Here is a 19,491-nt window from a genome sequence, read left to right on the forward strand (position 1 = left end):
ATTTTACTTTATGATTCATCAGTTTATTTATTTTTAAATTAATTTTAAGTTAAATTCATTTTGCAACATATAACACCCAGTGCTCACCCCATCAAGTGCCCCCCTCAGTGCCCGTCACCCAGTCACCCCCACCCCCCTGCCCACCTCCCCTTCCACCACCCCTTGTTCATTTTCCAGAGTTAGGAGTTTCTCATGGTCTGTCTCCCTAATTTTTCCCATTTATTTTCTCTCCTTTCCCCTTTAATCCGTTTCACTATTTCTTACATTCCCTGAATGAATGAAAGGGTATGATGATTGTCCTCCTCCAGTTGACTTAACTTCACTCAGCATAATCCCCTCCAGTTCCATCCACATTGAAGCAAATGGTGGGTATTTGTCGTTTCTAATGGCTGAGGAATATTCCATTGTATACATAGGCCACATCTTCTCTATCCATCATCTGTCGATGGACACCAAGGCTCCTTCCACAGTTTGGCTATTGTGGACATTGCTGCTAGAAACATCGGGGTGCAGGTGTCCCGGCATTTCATTGCATCTGTATCTTTGGGGTAAATCCCCAGCAGTGCAATTGCTGGATCGTGGGGCAGATCTATTTTTAACTCTTTGAGGAACCTCCACACAGTTTTCCAGAGTGGCTGCACCAGTTCACATTCCCACCAACAGTGCAGGAGGGCTCCCCTTTCTCCACATCCTCTCAACATGTGTTGTTTCCCATCTTGTTAATTTTCCCCATTCTCACTGATGTGAGGTGGTATCTCATTGTGGTTTTGATTTGTATTTCCCTGATGGCCAGTGATGCGGGGCATTTTCTCATGTGCATGTTGGCCATGTCTATGTCTTCGTCTGTGAGATTCCTGTTCATGTCTTTTGCCCATTTCATGATTGGATTGTTTGTTTCTTTCCTATTGAGTTTAGCAAGTTCTCTATAGATCTTGGAAACTAACCCTTTATCTGATAGGTCATTTGCAAATATCTTCTCCCATCTGTAGGTTGTCTTTTAGTTTTGTTGACTGTATCCTTTGCTGTGCAGAAGCTTTTTAGCTTGATGAAGTCCCAATAGTTCATTTTTGCTTGTTTCCCTTGCCTTCATAGATGTATCTTGCAAGAAGCTGCTGTGGCCAAGTTCAACAAGGGTGTTGCCTGTGTTCTTCTCTAGGGTTTTGATGGATTCTTGTCTCACATTTAGATCTTTCATCCATTTTGAATGTATCTTGGTGTCTAGTGTAGGAGAGTGGTCTAGTTTCATTCTTCTGCACGTGGCTGTCCAATGTTCCCAGCACCATTTATTGAAGAGACTGTCCTTTTTCCAGTGGAGAGTCTTTCCTGCTTTGTCGAATATTAGTTGACCATAGAGCTGAGGGTCATTTCTGGATTCTCTATTCTGTTCCATTGATCTATGTGTCTGTGTTTGTGCCAGAACCACACTGTCTTGATGATCACAGCTTTGTAGTACAACCTGAAATCTGGCATTGTGATGGCCCCGGCTCTGGTTTTCTTTTTCAATATTCCCCTGGCTATTCGGGGTCTTTTTGATTCCACACGAATCTTAAGATGATTTGTTCCAACTCTCTGAAGAAAGTCCATGGTATTCTGATACGGATTGCATTGAATGTGTACATTGCCCTGGGTAACATTGACATTTTTACAATATTAATTCTTCCAATCCACAAGCATGGAATGTTTTTCCCTCCCTTTTGTCTTCCTCAATTTCTTTTAGAAGTGTTCTGTAGTTTTTAGGGTAGAGATCCTTTACCTCTTTGGTTAGGTTTATTCCTAGGTATCGTATGCTTTTTGGTGCAATTGTAAATAGGATTGACTCCTTAATTTCTCTTTCTTCAGTCTCATTGTTAGTGGATAGAAATGACACTGATTTCTGGGTATTAATTTTGTATCCTGCCACACTGCCGAATTGCTGTATGAGTTCTAGGAATCTTGAGGTGGAGTCTTTTGGGTTTTATATATACAATATCATGTCATCTGTGAAGAGGGAGCGTTTGATTTCTCTTTGCCAATTTGAATGCCTTTTATTTCTTTTTGTTGCCTGATTGCTGAGGCTAGGACTTCTAGTACTATGTTGAATAGCAGTGGTGAGAGTGGACATCCCGTTGTGTTCCTGATCTTAGAGGAAAGGCTCTTCATTTTTCCCTGTATTTTTTTTTTTAGGATTTTATTTATTTATTCATGAGAGACACACAGAGAGAGGCAGAGACATAAGCAGAGTGAGAAGCAGGCTTCCTGCAGCGTGCACGATATGGGACTTGATCCCGAGGCTCCCTGAACGGAAGGCAGATGCTCAACCCCTAAGCCACCCAGGCATCCCTCAGTTTTTCCCATTGAGAATGATATTTGCTGTGGGCTTTTCATAGTGGCTTTTAAGATGCTGAGGAACGTTGCCTCTATTCCTACACTCTGAAGAGTTTTGATCAGGAATGGATGCTGTTTTGTCAGATGCTTTCTCTGCATCTCTTAAGAAAAATCCTATGGTTCTTGTTTTTTTCTCTTGTTGATGTGATCTATCACGTTGATTGTATTATGAGTGTTGAACCACCTTTGTATCCTGGGGATAAATCCCACTTGTTTGTGGTGAATAATCCTCTTAATGTACGGTTGGATCCTATTGGCTGGTATCTTGTTGAGAATTTTTGCATCCGTGTTCATCAGGGATAATGGTCTGTAATTCTCTTTTTTGGTGGGGTCTTTGTCTGGTTTTGGGATCAAGGTAATGCTGGCCTCAAAGAATGAGTTTGGAAGTATTCCGTCCCTTTCTATCTTTCAGAACAGCTTTAGCAGAATAGGTATTGTTTCTTCTTTAAACATTTGAAAGAATTCCCCCGGGAAGCCATCTGGCCCTGGACTTTTGTGTCTTGGGAGGTTTTTGATGACTCCTTCAATTTCCTGAGAAAAGGACCTCTAACGTCAAAAACAAATTTTAAAACGAAATAGTAAGAATCAAAAAAGAAAAACAAAAACAAAAACAAAGAAAGGGGGTGGTGAGGAAATGGTGACAGAGAATATCGTCCCTAAAGAGACCTAGAGGGTCATCCTCTTGGTTCAGAGTGTATTTTTTCTGTATGTTAGATGGGGATCAATTCCAAATTTATATAAACCAGCAGAATTTATATAGAGACCTAACATCAACCACAGAAACATAAACAAGTTAAAAGAGGAGGGTAGAATGGGGAGGAGCAATATAGTGTTACAGAATGAGCCACCCTGGTGTTCCATTTCTTTCTGTGTGTATTTTGGTCCATGTGTTAGAAGTTACTAATTTCCACTGTTATACAACAAAATGAGACAGAAAAAACAAAAACCAAAAAGCATAACTCGTATATCTACCAAAATTATATTCAATATGTTGAAGGCATCAAAAAATGAAGAATATATCTAAGACATGCAATTGTAGAAATATGAAATTCAAAAAGGAAAAACCTTAAAAATGAAGAGTTGGTAAGATATTGTAGTTAAGGCAGGAAAAGAAAAATATATTAGAAATTTTTAATATGAAATAAAAACAAATTGTAATGAAAGAAAACCCTCTCATTCAGTGTACTGTTTTCCCTCAGTCCTGGAGCTTTCCAGTACTGCTTGGTCAGTAAACTTGGTCTTCCCCTGTTCTTCCAGCAGTTCTTCTGGGGAGGGGCCTGCTGTGCTGATTCTCAGGTGTGTGTGCTTCAGCAGGGATGCCCCACCCCTTGCCAGGTACCGGTGATTATGAGCTTTTTATCCCATGAGACCTTTTTCCCTAGAGGCCCTGCCTCTTCCAGGTGAAAGGCAAAAAGAAGAGAAAAAAAGAAGAAAAAAATGGCAGCAGCCAGGTCTCCAGCTCTGCAGCCAAGAGCTCCCCGAGAGTACTGAACCGCGTGTCCCAGTCCCCAGTGGCCTAGGTGCTCCCGGGGGCAGTGGGTGCACTGATCTGCACAGCTTGCAGGGCGTCCAGCGGCAGGAGAGTTCTTGCTTTCCTGTGTCCTCCCTGTTTCTGCCGGCCCCTGGGTAAACAGAGGTCACCCGATTTGTCCCCTTCTGCCCCCTCTGATGGAGGGGCCTGTGCCACTCCGCGTGGCCTCTCCCGAAGGGATCGGAGGACAGCTGCCTCAGTCCGTTACTGGGCTCTAGGTTAACAGGACCTGTGGAGCCGCCGCATAACCCACTGGCTTCGCCCGGATGCCCCGAGGGCTGCACTCCCGCCCTTTCTGGAGCTCGGACTCTGGTCTGTGGTGAGCTTTCTCCCGCCCGCCCCTCCTCTTACAGTGTCTCTGCGAATATTGAGGCTTCACTGCCCCTCCTGTGATTGTGCCCTATTTCCCTGCCAAGGACTTTTCAGTCAGAGAAGACTCAGGCGTGGATTTTTAAAGTTCCCCTTTGGGCCAGTTCGCCTGGCGCGCCTCCCCCACCTTTCTTCTTAACCTTCCTGCCTTGTCAGACCTGATACTTTTCTCTCTTTAGCATCCCAGCTGTTCTCTTTACATCTCAGGTCAAAGTCGTAGGTGTTCAGGATGTTTTGAAAGTTATCTAGGTAAGTTGGTGGGACCAGGTGAGTGGAGGACCCCGCTCTTCCTCCAGCTTGCCTCCTCCTCCTCATCAGTTTACATAATACTGCGTTGATTCCACTTTTTGATCTTACATAAGGATGCTACTTTGAACATTCATGGGCACGTTTTCATGTGTACATATGTTTTCATTTCACTTGGTTAGATACTCAGGAGTGGAATCAATGAATTGTATATTAACTCTTTGTTTAACCTCTTGTGGAACTGCCAAGCTGCTTTCCAGAGTGTCTGTACCTGTTATGTTCCCCCCTGCAATGCACAGTGGTTCTAATTTTCTACCTCATTGACAACACATTAATTTTTGCCTTTTTAATTATAGCCTCCTAGTGGGTACAAGGTGGCATTTCATTGTGGGTTTGATTTGCTTTTCCTTGGCTAATGTCCTTGAGCATCTTTTCATATCTTTATTGGACTTTTGGTATCTTTATTGCAGAAAAGTCTATGTAGTTTCTTTCCCATTTTTAAATTGTGTTATTTGCTTTTGCAATGAGTTGTAATTATTCTTTATATATTCTGGGTATAAGTTTCTCATAAACTATTTGCAAATATTTTCTCCTATGGGTTGTCTTTTTCACCTTTGATGATGTCCTTTGAAGCACAAAGGTTTTTACTTTTGACCAAGTCTGGTTTATCTCTTTTTTTCCTTTTGTTCCTTTTGTGTTGTAGCTAAGAAAGGTTTGCCTAACCCAAGATCGTAAAGGCTTACTTCTGTGTTTTCTTCAAAAAGTTTTATAGTTTCATCTTGTACATTTAGGTCTATATTATGTTTAGAGTAAATTTTTATATATGTTATAAGGAAAGGATCCAACTGCAGATTTTTACATATGGTTGTCAAGTTGCCCTAGCAACGTTTGTTAAAAAGAGTATTTTTTCTCTATTGTTCAAAAATCAATTGACTGTATATGTAAGGTTTTATTTCTGGATTTGCTAGTCTATTCCATTGATCTATTCCATCTTTCCTTAGGCCAGTATCACACTGTTCTTGATTTTTATAGCTTTGTAGTAAGTTTTGAAATCAAGAAATGTGAATCCTCCAACCTTGTTCCCTATTTAAAGATTCCTCTGGCTCTTCTGGGTCCTTTCCATTTCTATAGTATTGTATGATCAGTTTGTCAGTTTCTGCAAAAAAAGTCAAGAATTTGCTGGGGTTTGCAGTTTATTTGTAGATCAACTTGAGGAGTATTGTCATCTTAACAATATTTTGTCTTCCTATCCATTTACTTAGGTTTTTAATTTTTTTCAACAGTGTTGTCTTGTGGTTTTCAAAGTACGAGGTTTGCACTTCTTTTGTAAAATTTATTCCTGAGTATTTTGTCCTTTTTAATGCTGTTATATACAAATGTCTTTTGAATTTCAAAAAGTTTTTTTGCATGTATATACCTAATAGCTCCCTGTCTGTATTCTCTACTCCTTGTATTTCTTCTGTGTTTTATTCTAATTCCAGTGAAACCCTGATACCATGAAACATTCCGAAAACATTTATGTGACTTCTTTCAGCAGTCATATGGCATTTTTATTTTGTGTTAGTTAGTGTACTGACAGGCATTGGGGGTATAGAGTTGATTAAACATCTTATGTTTTCAAAGAGGAGACCTAAACATGGTATCTAAGATTTATCACAGTGAAGATTAGAACTATGTATCAGAAGCACCATAGAAGAGGGATCAAGAGACTGTTTTAGAGAAGGTCACATTTAACATTGACCTTGAAGTGTTGGTAAGGATTTAACAAACTTTGGAAGACTTTCTATTTAGTCAACACAAGATAAATGAAATCATGAAGGCATAAAAGTACCTGATGATTCATAAAAGGTGAATGGGCTTATATGGTTAGTATCAAATGGATGCAGGGAATGATTGAAGGCGAAGTAGGAAGTACAGAATAATCAATCTAGTTGTGACAGGTTTTAATAAAACGGTAAGGATTTTGTGGGCACTGGAGACTTCTAAGATTGGGGGTGGCATGGGATTTTTTTTTCGAAAGCTGGGGAGATGTTGATAAGATGTGTATTTTAATTAACTGGTGTTTGGTGAGAGTGGATTACAGTGGAGAGAATATAGGGCCAGAGTACCAGTTAGAAGTCTGTTTCAGGGGCAGCCCAGTGGCTCAGCGGTTTAGCACCTGCCTCAGCCCAGGGCCTGATCCTGGAGACCCGGGATCGAGTCCCACGTCGGGCCCCTGCATGGAGCCTGCTTCTCCCTCTGCCTGTGTCTCTGCCTCTCTCTCTCTCTGTGTCTCTCATGAATAAGTAAATAAAATCTTAAAAAAAAGCAAAGTCTGTTTCAGTATCCACGGAGAGAAGATGAAGGTCTTAACTAGGCAAGCAACAATAGAACTGAGAGGAACAGATGACTTTGGATTCTGACAAAGATTTTGATTGTTTGATTCCAGAGTTGGGATAGGGAAGGAGAGGTGTTCAAGATAACTTTGAGTTGTCTCATTTGGTTTATTGAGTGAATGGTAATGTCTTTCTGGTGCTTTGTTTTTTGTTGTTGTCAGTTTGCTATTTTAGTTGTGCTAAGTTACACAGGCATGGCCTCATTGGCCGTGAGATTGAACTCAGTCTCCTGGCCTATCCAGAAGAGGCCAAACTGATGTCATGTGCCTCAGAACCCCAACCCTCTAATCTCATGTTGCTCTTCCGGATGTGGAGTGGTCATGGATATTACCTACATATGACATTGAATTGTCAGGAGTATTATGTAATACGATATTGGGGGGTCATGAATATTACATACATATGATATTGAAGTCTCATGAATAACAAAGACACTTCTTGGATTTTGAGTTTCCCAGAAGCGGGGTAAAGGTCAGTAATAACAGTCTTTATTATATATACCCCAAACTCCTTTAAGTCTCTCTTCTGGCATCCACATTTCCAGATTCTTTGTCTAATCTGCCATTATCTTGAGAGTTGGTCCTTCTGAGGTCTTTTTAGCTTTAGATAGCTGACCTCTCCCTGTGTCCTCACAGTCTTCCTTGTGTGTGTCTGTATCCTAATTTCCTTTTCTTATAAAGACACCAGTCATATTCAATTAGGTCCCACTTATAAGAACTCATTTTACTTTAATGACTTCTTTAAAGGCCTGATCTCTTAAATACTGCCCTATTCTGAGGTCCTAGGGTTAGAACTGCAACATAGTATTTTTTAGGGGATGCAATTTAGCCTATTACACCTGCTTTATTTCTGTTTCCTCTGGATTTTTTTGTTTATCTCACTTCCATCTCTCATATATTTTCCTCGACCATCTTACATAGTCTTTGGCTGTCCTTCTATATTTTAGAGTCTGGGAATAGCTGGTTTGTTTAGTTTGTGTATGGGCAGAGTTTCTTTGTAAGTGGCTTTTCCATTGGGTGATATGATTGCAAGGAGGTCTTTTTTTTTTTTAAGATTGATTGATTGATTGATTGATTTATGATAGACACACAGAGAGAGAGAGGGAGAGGCAGAGACACAGGAGGGAGAAGCAGGCTCCATGCAGGGAGCCTGATGTGGGACTTGATCCCGGGACTCCAGGATTGCGCCCTGGGCCAAGGGCAGGTGCTAAACCGCTGAGCCACCCAGGGGTCCCCCCCTTTTTTTTTTTTGAGGGGGGAGGACCTTTTTTCCCTTCAATTTCTCCGGAGAATAATAATCTCCTTATTCAGACAAGGTGAGGTTGGGCAGGGTGGGCACAGACCTTGCTGACAGAGGTAGAAGAGCAGAGGAGGAAGAGGCCCAAGTAGTCCCATACTTTGCTCTGCAGGTTGACATTTCATCACCCTTACTCTGTCTGCTATCCTGATTCCTGACATTCTCCTGTCTGGCTTCTTCAGAGACTGAACTACTGATCTCCTGCTGACTGTAAGGTGAAGGCAGAGGCCAGGGTGTCTAATTTCTCAGTATGTAAAGATTGAGATAACCAGCAAGTTTTTGCTGTTTTGCTCTGAACCTTGCCATCATCTTCTAGGGCATCTGAAACTTTGAGCAATTGAGGAGCTCTGCGGGGGTTTGTTAGTGAGGTTTTATTATTTATTTGTTGCCTACTACTTGCTAGGTACTGTGCTTTGCTAGGATTATCCTATGAAACCGTTAAGTATAACCTTGGAAAGGTTTTATTATTATTAGGGCCATTTTCCCTATATGAAAACAGAAGGTTTAAAACAGAATTAGTAAATTGGAGCACCGGGCCTTGAATACAGATGTATTTGACCTTAGAAACTACACCTTTACGAACTGTGCTATACTCAGAATAGTTGGCAAATTCATACTTTTGCCGATATGACTACATTGTAGGTTTTATAAAAATGTCAATATATTGATTTGACCACATTAAAAAAGAGAATAGAAAAATAAAGTTCAGTATACCTATGGAATATAAATGTATTTTAATTTTTATGACATGATTAATCAGGACATCTTCCTTTAACAGCTTTGAGAGTAGACTAGTTTCTACTGTAATTTTGGGATTAAGCAGGTGTAGGCTTGGAGCTAAATGGTGACATTAGGTTCTGTCATTATATTGAAAGTTCCAGAACCAAAGGGTTAGTTATCTGTTATTTTTCTGACATTTCCCCCCACAGTACTAGTTGCAGTGTCCTTGATAAATTCAGTGTTCAGTAGATGTTGGCAGATAAGCTCAATGCCAGCGAAAAAATTTCGAACTATATGTTTAAGCATACTTTTTATGTTTTGGTACTGAATGTCTAGCATTCTTGTGTTTTTAGCTAACGCTTATTTCAGTTGTCACTAATCGTTTTCTTTCTTTTTCAACAGATTGCTTCTGTAACTAGATCTCCAGTTTGCTCCTACAATGTCCCGATCACGACAACCCCCTCTAGTGACAGGCATCTCTCCAAATGAAGGAATACCATGGACAAAGGTCACAATTAGAGGAGAAAACCTGGGGACTGGCCCAACTGACCTCATAGGTAAGAGCAAGAACTATGTTTCTAAGGTAAATGCCTTTTTATTGTGGGCAGTTGAGACAAGGTGATAGAAAGACAACATTATGGTCTGTACAGAATGATCTGAATGAAGATGAAAGAGTTATTTGTTCTGGCTTTTCTGTTTAAAATCCTTATTTTATCAAATCTCGTCTAACTTGCTTTTCACCAAGTTGTTCAGAAAGTTTCCCACAGCTGAGATTTGCCTACGTTTCCTCAGCTTTGCTCTCTCCTGCTTTGCTTGCCCAAGAGCGTCCTAGCTCTATTTGCTCACTTCAGCTTTCCCCCTCGTCTACAACCGTCTGTATTCTGTGATGCTCTGTGGATTATACCTCTTCTGTTCCTTCTTGCTCTTCAAATCAAATCTAAACTCTATTTCCTGGAGCTCTCAGTTCTACTTGGCTCTTATCCTCACTCCCCCTGGAAGAAACTGTCCACTCTGATCAGGTGCGTATTTTTACCAAGGCCTGTGAACCTTATTCCCTTTTCTCTGCCATATTATGCTCCATCATGGGTGAGAGCACCATCATGAATCTGAAATACAAATAGTAACTTGAGATTTTCAACCAAAAAAAAAAAAGCTCTTCAAACTAATTCCCACCCATGCTAATCTATGTTTTTATTTAGGCTCCCCTAATATTTATATATTTATGGTAAGCTAAATTATAGTTTTTAGGATCTGTTTATTTATTTGAAATCTTTGTAAGTTCAGGGACATGCATACTGTGTATCCAGTTGGCACTGTATATTTTTATTTTTTAATTATTTATTTTTTTTAGGAAAAGGTTTTTCTTCAATTTCTTTTCCACCATATATATTGTTACATGTTCATTTGTATAGTGTCTGTCCCCTCCCACCCCTACCCTATAACATGGAGAGTTTTTACTGCTGATTATTTAAGCATTCATGTTTGTCAGTGGTTCCCATCCTTGGCTTGTCTTTTTTTTTTTTTTAAGTTTTTTTTTTTTTTTTTAATTCCACCTAGTTAACATACAGTATAATGTTCGTTTCAGGAGAACATTTTAGTGATTCAGCACTTCTATACAACACCTCGTGCTCATCCCGAGTGCACTCCTTAATCCCTATCACCTATTTTTTTTTTTAAAGATTTTATTTATTTATTTATGAGAGACACAAAGAGAGACAGAGGCAGAGACTCAGGCAGAGGGAGAAGCGGGCTCCATGCAGGGAGGGAGCCCGACGTGGGACTCGATCCTGGGTCTGCAGGATCAGGCCCTGGGCTGAAGGCGGCGCTTAACTGCTGAGCCACCTGGGCTGCCCCCACCATCACCTATTTAACCCATCCACCCACCAACGTCCCCTCTGGTAACCTTTAGTTTTTTCTCTATAGTTAATTCTGTTTATTCATTTGCCACTCTTTTATCACCCTATTCTTGTTTGTTTTTTTTTCTTAAATTCCACGTATGAGTGGAATCATATGATATTTGTCTTTGACTGACTCATTTCATTTAGCATAATACCCTCTAGCTCCATCCATGTCATTGTAAATGGCAAGGTTTCATTCTTTTTATGGCTGAGTAATATTCCATTATGTGGGTATGGACGTATATTTGTATGTACACACATATGCATATATAACATATACATATATACACATCTTTATCCATTCATCAGTCGTTGGACATTTGGGCTATTTCCATAATTTAGCTATTGTAGATAATATTGCTATAAACATTGGGATATATACCTTGGCTTGTCTTAATCTCCCTTAGAACTTAAAAAAAATGCTCTGGACTGCTGTGTCTCAGTCTCTAAAGATGGAGCCTAATCACTCTTTTTCCAAAATACAAATGAGTATCAGGTACAGCCAGGATAGAGAGCAAATTATAAATATTATTGGTCAGTTAGGATTATTTTCCTGTGAACTCTGAGATACATTCAGAATAGAGATGCATTCAGAATGAGGAAGAGACTTCAGTATATGCTCCTAAACATATATCCCAATTACTGTATAAACTTATTTGGATTCAGACATTCTCTTGACTCTTCTTAATTTGAGGGACCCATTGGTGAAGTATTGGAGATTACGGGTTGGAGCTTATTTTTCTTGCATTATTGGTGCAGGTTGACAGATTGTTTTTTGGTCATTTGGAAAGCCTTGGAAAACAGAAAATGAAGTGGAACTCGGCACTATGCTAAATAAATGAGTTTTGCACTTCCCAGCTAATTCTTTTCACGGCGTTATTTAAATGTCTTATTTTATATTGTTTTCTCTAGCCATAGTTTTTGATTCTTCAGTAAATAAAACTTTAGTTACTCTTATGAAGATAGTTTTATCTAATCCTATGTCTTGGTTTTTGACATAGCTCATTCTAAGTTTTTCTTTATCCAAAGTAGAAAAGTCCCTAGAATGCATGGAAGTAAACCATACAGATGGAAGCTATGTCCTATGTCCTACATTTTAACTGGAGCTCCCAACATGACAGTTATTAGTCTATGTAAATTTTAATCTTGCTTTAGCCTCAGGCAATGCTATTCTTATTTGACTAAGTGTGTATACTTCTATAAACCTTGCTAGTTCAGCTTTCAACCTGCCAATGTATTGCCAAGAAACCATTTTTTAAAAAAGTAAACTCAATCTGCTAAATAATTTGAGTGTTTTTAGCTCAAATGATATCTATACTAGCCAAGTGAAACATTATAAAAACAGTTTATTTGAAATTCTATAAGTTAAAGATGTTATTATATTTTATGAAGCAGATTTCTTAGTTTGCAGTAACTTAGAAAAACTGTGCTTTAGAAATTAAGATATCGGTCTTATGATCTTATTTAATTTTTATGGTATTTAAAATGATCCGTTTGAATCTTTGTTTCAAATAAATGGTGATTATTAATTTTTTTAGTTAAAATGCAAAGCAGATATTAAATCAGAGAAACCCTGATAGCATGAATAAACTATTGTGCTGGGTAGTTTTTTTTTTTGTTTTTTTTTTTCCAGCTTGTAGTGTCATGGGTATCCTTTGTTTTTGCTCATCTGAACATGCTTTTAAGGCTTCTTGTCTATATATTGGAAATCTCCCATTCCTCAGTTTTAATCATAAGGTTGTTCTCTAGCAGAGAACCTCTATTAAGGAATGGTGTTAAGTCCTGATATTCACTGTTGGGTTGTTTTTTTTTTTTTTTTTGGTTTTGTTTTCTGAAATGAGTTAATATCTAAAATCACAAGAATCTTTTTGATATCATAAAATTTTAAAGTATTAAGCTAATGTATTAACCTAGTGACATCAAAACACCTGCCATCTATAACACCAGCACTGTTTAGTATATTAATCAAAACCTTTTCCATCATTTAAGAAATACATAGACTGGTTTATATATGCATAAACCTTACTTGAGCAAATATTCATTGCAGTGTTAACACAGTGCTTATCTTGAAGATGGAGAGGAGTGCTATCAATCTCTTAATTAGTTGACCTTTTTTCAAAGCAAAATGGATTTTCAGGAAAGATAGCAAAGACACTCCCATTCTGAAAAAATAATTTGAATTACAAATGCATTTTAAAATGTGTAAATATCATTATACATTTTAAAAAACCAACAGAAACCTTAGTCCTGAAGAATCCTTTAAATGCTGTTGCTAAAAAGACAGAATTCCATCCATGTATAAATAATGGCTGTTTTAGGAAGTGTCTGAAATTCATTATTTCAATAAATGCATGTTTAAAATGTAGCTGTATTTATTACTCTGTGGTTAACATAACATTCTTACTAAATAGTGTTTTAAGTTGTAACAAAAGATGACTTGAATCCCTCCCTACATTTTTTTCAACGGAATTTGACATTAGTCGAGGTGTTCCTCGTATCTGGGAAAAAAAAAATGTAATTGCCACACTGGACTGCTGAGCAGTATAGAAAGTTAACTAATGAGAAAAGAAAGTATGACGTGTCTGGGATTTGCCGCATACATTTTAGGTCATTTTTTCCAAAAATATTTATTACGTTCTGTTTTGTGGAGGTGGAAGCTACCAGGAGAGGGTCCAGGGGAGCGGGCGGCCTGTACTCGTGGCGGTGCCGGTTCGGGGCCAGGTCTCGGCGCTGCAGCGGGCCCTGCCTCCCTGGTGGGCGCTGCCTGGGCTGTGACATTTCCGCGGTATCAGGCCCGGGGCCTCCAGGCCTGAGTGTATGTCTGGGGGTGCTGGCTGCTCCTGGGGGCGGCGGCACTGGGGAGACCCCGGGGCTGCGGGGACTTCAGGGGGGTCCAGGTGGAGGAGAGGAGCCACCGGCTTCCCGGCCTGCAGGCTGTGCTCGAGGTACCCCTGTGTGTACCGTGGAGAGCTGAAAAGTAAGTGCCAGGAAAAGTAAGTGCAGATTGTTTTCAGGAAGATAGAGAAGTGTATTTTGAGGGAACGACATATACGTTTAGCAGTACACTTCAGGATTTTATATCCTTAATGTCGATTCCTAATGATAGCAATAATTTCCCTTCTAAAACCCATGAAAGCAATGTAAGATTCTCACAGGCTGAGGAATCTGGAAGGCCTACACGTGATTATCATGGTCATCATGTTTTTTTTTTTTTTTAAAGATTTTATTTATTGATGATAGACATAGAGAGAGAGAGAAGCAGAGGGAGAAGCAGGCTCCATGCAGGGAGCCCGACGTGGGACTCGATCCCGGGACCCCAGGATCATGCCCTGGGCCGAAGGCGGGCGCTGAACCACTGAGCCACCCAGGGGTCCCATGGTCATCATGTTTTAATTCCATCGATGTTTGAAGAAACTTAAATGTAATCTAAAGAAGTCTTAAAAATTAGAGGAAAAAGATTAGACAAAAATCAATAGAGACACAGTGTATTTGCAAGTAACACTGGGCATGTTCAGTAGTAGAGGTCAGTACTGAAGAGGAAATGTTATTTCTAGATTTATTTCTCACTCGTGGAAAAGGCCTGAAGGATTGTCTTTTCATGTAACAGACACATCTAAGATCTTGACTTTGTTCTCTTGGACTTTGTTACGTGCGTGCTTTTGTTTTCAGGTCTGACGATCTGCGGGCATAATTGTCTCCTGACGGCAGAATGGATGTCTGCGAGCAAGATAGTATGTCGAGTGGGACAAGCTAAAAATGACAAAGGGGACATTATTGTCACGACCAAGTCCGGGGGCAGAGGAACCTCAACAGTGTCTTTCAAGCTGCTGAAACCGGAAAAAATAGGTATCATCTTTTTATTTTTTAAAGAGGAAAGTGAAAGTGGGTTTTGTCTCTTAAAGACTGAAACTGGTAGATTTGTGTAAAAACTTACCTCGTCTCACATCTCCTTCACTTAGCTTATGTTTATTTTGGCAGGAATGGGATATTGGTTAGCATCTGCATTACTTTTGGAAAGGCAGCTTGCTGAGGTAACATGGAAGCCCGAGGATGATGATCACGAGAGAACCCCATCCTAAATTCTTGATAAAATCTGTTTCTTAGGCATTTGCTTTGCCAGTTTGGGCTCCTTGATCTCGAACACAGTATGCAGTTGAGATTTGAGGTAAAATTCCTCCTCATTTGGCAGGAGTCAGCAGCAGGGGCATCTAATATCTAATGATGCTCCTGTTTCCTCCATTTGCTCCATCGTTCGAGGCCAGGACAAGTGTTGCCTGAGCACAGTGTGCGTTTAGCTCCCCACATGGGAAGCAGGACTCTCGGTATCCTGTCGCGCTTTCAGTGTCCTTTCTAGGCCCTTAGCACCTGCTTCCTCATATTAGGGGCGGGGAGAGCTTCGTCAGAGGAGCCAGGCTCGTCTGGGCTTCAGCGCCACGGGCTGTGCAACTGCACTTTTTTTTTTTTTTTTTTTTTTTGCGGGTAAAAGTGAAACAACAGTATTACCTACCTCGTGGGATTAAATGAGTTAGAGCGTGAATGTAGGGTGCTTAGGTTAGACCCTTACACAAGACTGCACTCCCATTGGTCTTGGCGGCCCTGTGACGTCTTGTACGTGGTTGGTACTCGATGGATGTTTGTATCCGTAGGAATACCACAGGCAGAGTGAAGCCCGGGCCGTACTTCTCTCTTATACTGAAAAGGAAATGATTTTGCAGATTCTTTTTGTTTTCTTACCTAGAGCATAGAGCCTTTCCACAGCATTGTCTTCCTTAAATTCCTAGACTTTTTTTTTTTTAATAAATGAATTTATGGGACAATACAAAATGGAATTTCATGACTATGTGAATACACATAGGCACACACATACATACGTGTGTCTGCATATATATGCACGTACATGATATCCCTGTTTTTATTTACTTATTTTTATTGAACATCTTCAAAACCTGAAAATTGTAGCAGAAACTTGTTACCAGTTTTCTGGAGGAACTTAAAACATTTTTGCCAGAATCCAGCCATGTCTTATATCGTATTTATACAGCTGATAAAGGCAACTTATTTGAAGGTTTTAATCTTGTTCTAACACATCCTGCCCAAGTCCTAGCACACGGTAGAGACTCAGGCAGGGCTCACAGAACCTCCCTTCAGAGTGCGTAGACTTGAGCGTAGCCTCTAACAGAGCCCCCGTTGCCTTCTGGCAAGACTGGAGGTGCTGACGTTTGGGGCTCACGAAGGTCCATCCCGCTGGGAGTTGCCCGGGAGCAAGTCCCTGTTTCACAGCTCCAGCTGCCCCTGTGCCCACTGGCCCTTGGCCCATTTTCTGTTAGAGGCACTGAGGCTGCGCGGCCTACGCCAAGTAAGTGACGAAGAACTCCGGTCGCATAGAAGAGGGACCGTTTTCAGGGATCGTAGTCTGTTCACAGGGTCTGCCCGTGTTTCCCGAGATCCTAGTCCTTTCCATTACACAAGCCATGCATTTCCTGGAAAGTATTTGACTGATTCCTTTATAAGAGGAACCGGTGGATATTTGTCGAATTAACCAAATTAATTTTACTGTTTATTGTTTGTAAAATATATTGGAAAAACACAGAGATTTTCCTCAGAGCCTTAGTCTGCCTTCTGTATTGAATATTGTACAGTGAGACCGTGAACCGACAGGTGTTATATTTGCCTTCTAATAGGTTCTTAGTGTTTTTAATCAAGCCGCCAGCCATTAAAAAAAAAAAAAAAAAAAAAAAAAAAGAAAGAAAGAAAAAACAGCTTTTGTGCTGTTGAATTTCTCAAAAGCTACCTTAGTGTGCACTTTGGATTCGGTCTTTAAAAAGTGAAACAGTAGGGAAAGGCTTAGTTTCTGTCTTATTAAGGATATGCTTCTCCTTTTGGTAGGTCTTTTGGATCAGTCTGCGGTGTGGGTTGATGAAATGAATTACTACGATATGCGTACGGACAGGAATAAAGGAATTCCCCCGTTGTCTCTGCGTCCTGCCAATCCGCTTGGTATTGAGATTGAAAAGTGAGTACCGTCCTGCCCTCGGTGTTCTGTATTGCTCCAGGGCTCTGTGTACTTACACGTAAAGAGACAAACTCCGGACACATCCAGGGAAGCACAGTTGTTGGAAGACCAGTGTTATTTCTGACGCCTGGTCGGCTTTGCTGCCTGTGAACGTTCCAATTAGTTAAAATTTTTGGTGAAAACTACTTATCCCTTTAGTTTTTTGAGTTTACGTGTAGTGAAGAAGTGTCTTGAAGTTTTAAAAAAAAGTAATATTTTTAATGATATGAGAATTCACGTGTAATCTGGGGCTGGTGAGTTTAAATATTTAGATGGTACTTGAAATAAAAACAGAATTTTCCACGTGCTTGATGTTTTGGGGAAATATTTTAGAATAGTTAGGCCCACTGTAGTCTTTTGTTTACAATCCTTGCCTATGATTTGTGCTTAATCCAGACTCACTCTCTCAGAATTGTGGCAGGTAAATGAGAATTTTTTTCAAAATGTAACCAAATGTATTCTTAGTTGGTAGGACAGTGTTTTAGTAACTTTATGTGTTCTTACATCTTATTTAATCAATTCATCTCACACATTAATTGTGTCTAATTTATTCTCCAGCCTTGGTGACTGTGCTCGTGGAGTTATGTGCTGAGTGTTGCTCTATAAACACTTACTGAAAGTGACAAATTCGTTCTATTAACACTTGAACCGTAGCTCTCAGTTTTTCTAGGAATGGGGAAAACTCTCTATTAACCTTTCGATGTTTAACCTTCAAGCCTACACCTGAGGACCGCTAGTGATTCAGATAGCAAGCTGCTTTTTCACCTAGTGAGGTTTTACCTCCAGCTAACGGGAGGGAGCAAGTGTTTGTCTTGGGAATTCACCAGGTGTTGAAAAATCCCAGGGCTTAGCAACTTTTAGCAGCTTGGACTGTCTAGTCACCTCTTTGAACTCTGTGGCAGTATGGGTCATGCTGGAGCCGTTTTAAGGATCAAGTTTGAGGATCCAGAACGTCCAGAATGGGATGGTAATTGCTAGCTCTTTACTTGAGCACAGTTTCAAGCATGAATAGACTTTGCAGTTGATATGAAGCCTTTTAACAGCCTCCTTCGATACGCTTGAAAGCCAGCTTCTTTCTAGGGCCTGCCACAAAAGAAGAGTAGACCAGGAGGTCCCCTTAGATTGATCTTTCATAAGGAAAATACAATTTTATAAATGGGGACGGGGACTATAGGAATATTGTGTGAATTTTGTATGAGCTTTATTTTTTTTAAAGATTTTATTTATTCATTCATGAGATACATAGAGACAGAGAGAGAGAGAGGCAGAGACACAGGCAGAGGGAGAAGCAGGCTCCTTGCAGGGAGCCCGACGTGGGACTCGATCCCGGGTCTCCAGGATCACACCCTGGGCTGCAGGCGGTGCTAAACTGCTGAGCCACTAGGGATCCCCCTTGTATGAACTTTAGAAAAAACTATCAAAGTTAGCATTAAATGGGGTGTTTACCATCATGAAACGGACCTTCTTCGTTTTCAGTTTGGCATATAACCCACCCCAATTTGACTTCTTTACCTTCTCAGGACCTTCCACCTTTTAATTGTCTTTATTATTTCTGTTTTTGCTGCTACCCACCCAAGGCTTAGGCTTGAACTCTCTCTAAAAGCACTTTTTACTTAATATGCGTCCAGATTATTCTTAGGGAACATTGGTAACAGCAACCAGGAATAATGCCACTAAGAGTGCTTGGCCCTTTACAAGTTTTCTTTTTCTCTTCCCTGGGAGGTAGTCTAATTTAGTCTAGAAAAACTCGTTTTGAATCACAGCTCTCCAGGTTACTGGCAGGAGGACTTTGGGCGAGTTGCTTCCCTAGCCTTTGCCACAGTTTCCCCAGATACAACACGTAGTACCCGGTGGTTGTGAGGAGGGGGCGCGAGCTCTAGAAGAGTGCTGCTCCTGGCAGGTGCTTCGTAAGTGCTAGTCGTTATTACAGTGGGTCTTTGCTCTTCTTGCACAGTATACTGTTCAGGGCTCTACTCTGTCATTTAGGAAGACTGTCTCTTTTTAATGACTATTAAGATTTCAGGGTAACGAATCGTATTAAAATCTTAAAGCAGTATTATGTACCTTAACTTAACAAGTGCTTACCTGGCTCTAAAATTAACAGTAGCCTTTCTTTCAAGCTGTTACTTAAGTTTCAAATAATGATTTGCTCAGCCATGGGGTAAGTATAGTCTTCTGAAAAGGTAAAATCATAACTCTCATTCAAATATAAAATGAACATATATTAAGATCATTCATTAAGGGGAAAACCAGTAAAATGTTAAAACCATTTCAAAGGAAATTCCAGAGGGTAGACATAATAGGCAGCGAGGAACCCTAAAAGGTAGACTGGCCACATCTACTGCATGGCAGGCAGTTAGCTGCATCTTCACCTGACGGTATCTCTGTGGCCAGGGATCTCTGTCACCCTCCGCCCTCCACAGGTGAACTTCCCTTTCTACAGCTGACTTGCAAAATAGGGACAGAGAAAGGCACAGATCCCTGTTGAATCCGAAAACACTGGGGAGGCCCTCCAGACAGTGAGAGGACGTCCAGGGGTCCTTTTGCACACTTAAACTCTTTTGAAATTTTCCCAGTAAAAGAAAGACGGGCTAGAGATACTAGAAAGCAAGAAAATGAAAGGTAAAAGTAGGAAGAGTT

At 40.3% G+C, this 19,491-nt stretch overlaps 1 protein-coding gene across 8 annotated transcripts in view; it reads left to right on the forward strand.

Moving 5' to 3' along the window:
* The window catches only part of EXOC2 (exocyst complex component 2), a 224,900-nt gene that overhangs the window by 44,295 nt on the left and 161,114 nt on the right, over positions 1-19,491 (forward strand). For 7 of the 8 annotated variants that reach the window (XM_072813903.1, XM_072813910.1, XM_072813908.1 and 4 more), the window contains exons 2-4: positions 9,304-9,458; positions 14,469-14,645; positions 16,686-16,812. In XM_072813903.1, the coding sequence (XP_072670004.1) occupies positions 9,341-9,458; positions 14,469-14,645; positions 16,686-16,812 (422 nt within the window). In that variant the 5' untranslated portion in view covers positions 9,304-9,340. Of the gene's footprint in view, positions 1-8,372; positions 8,397-9,303; positions 9,459-14,468; positions 14,646-16,685; positions 16,813-19,491 lie in introns of those variants that run through there. The other variant, XM_072813906.1, reaches the window with a different exon arrangement.

Source organism: Canis lupus, chromosome 37, assembly GCF_048164855.1.
Source record: "Canis lupus baileyi chromosome 37, mCanLup2.hap1, whole genome shotgun sequence".
Lineage (NCBI taxonomy): Eukaryota > Metazoa > Chordata > Mammalia > Carnivora > Canidae > Canis > Canis lupus.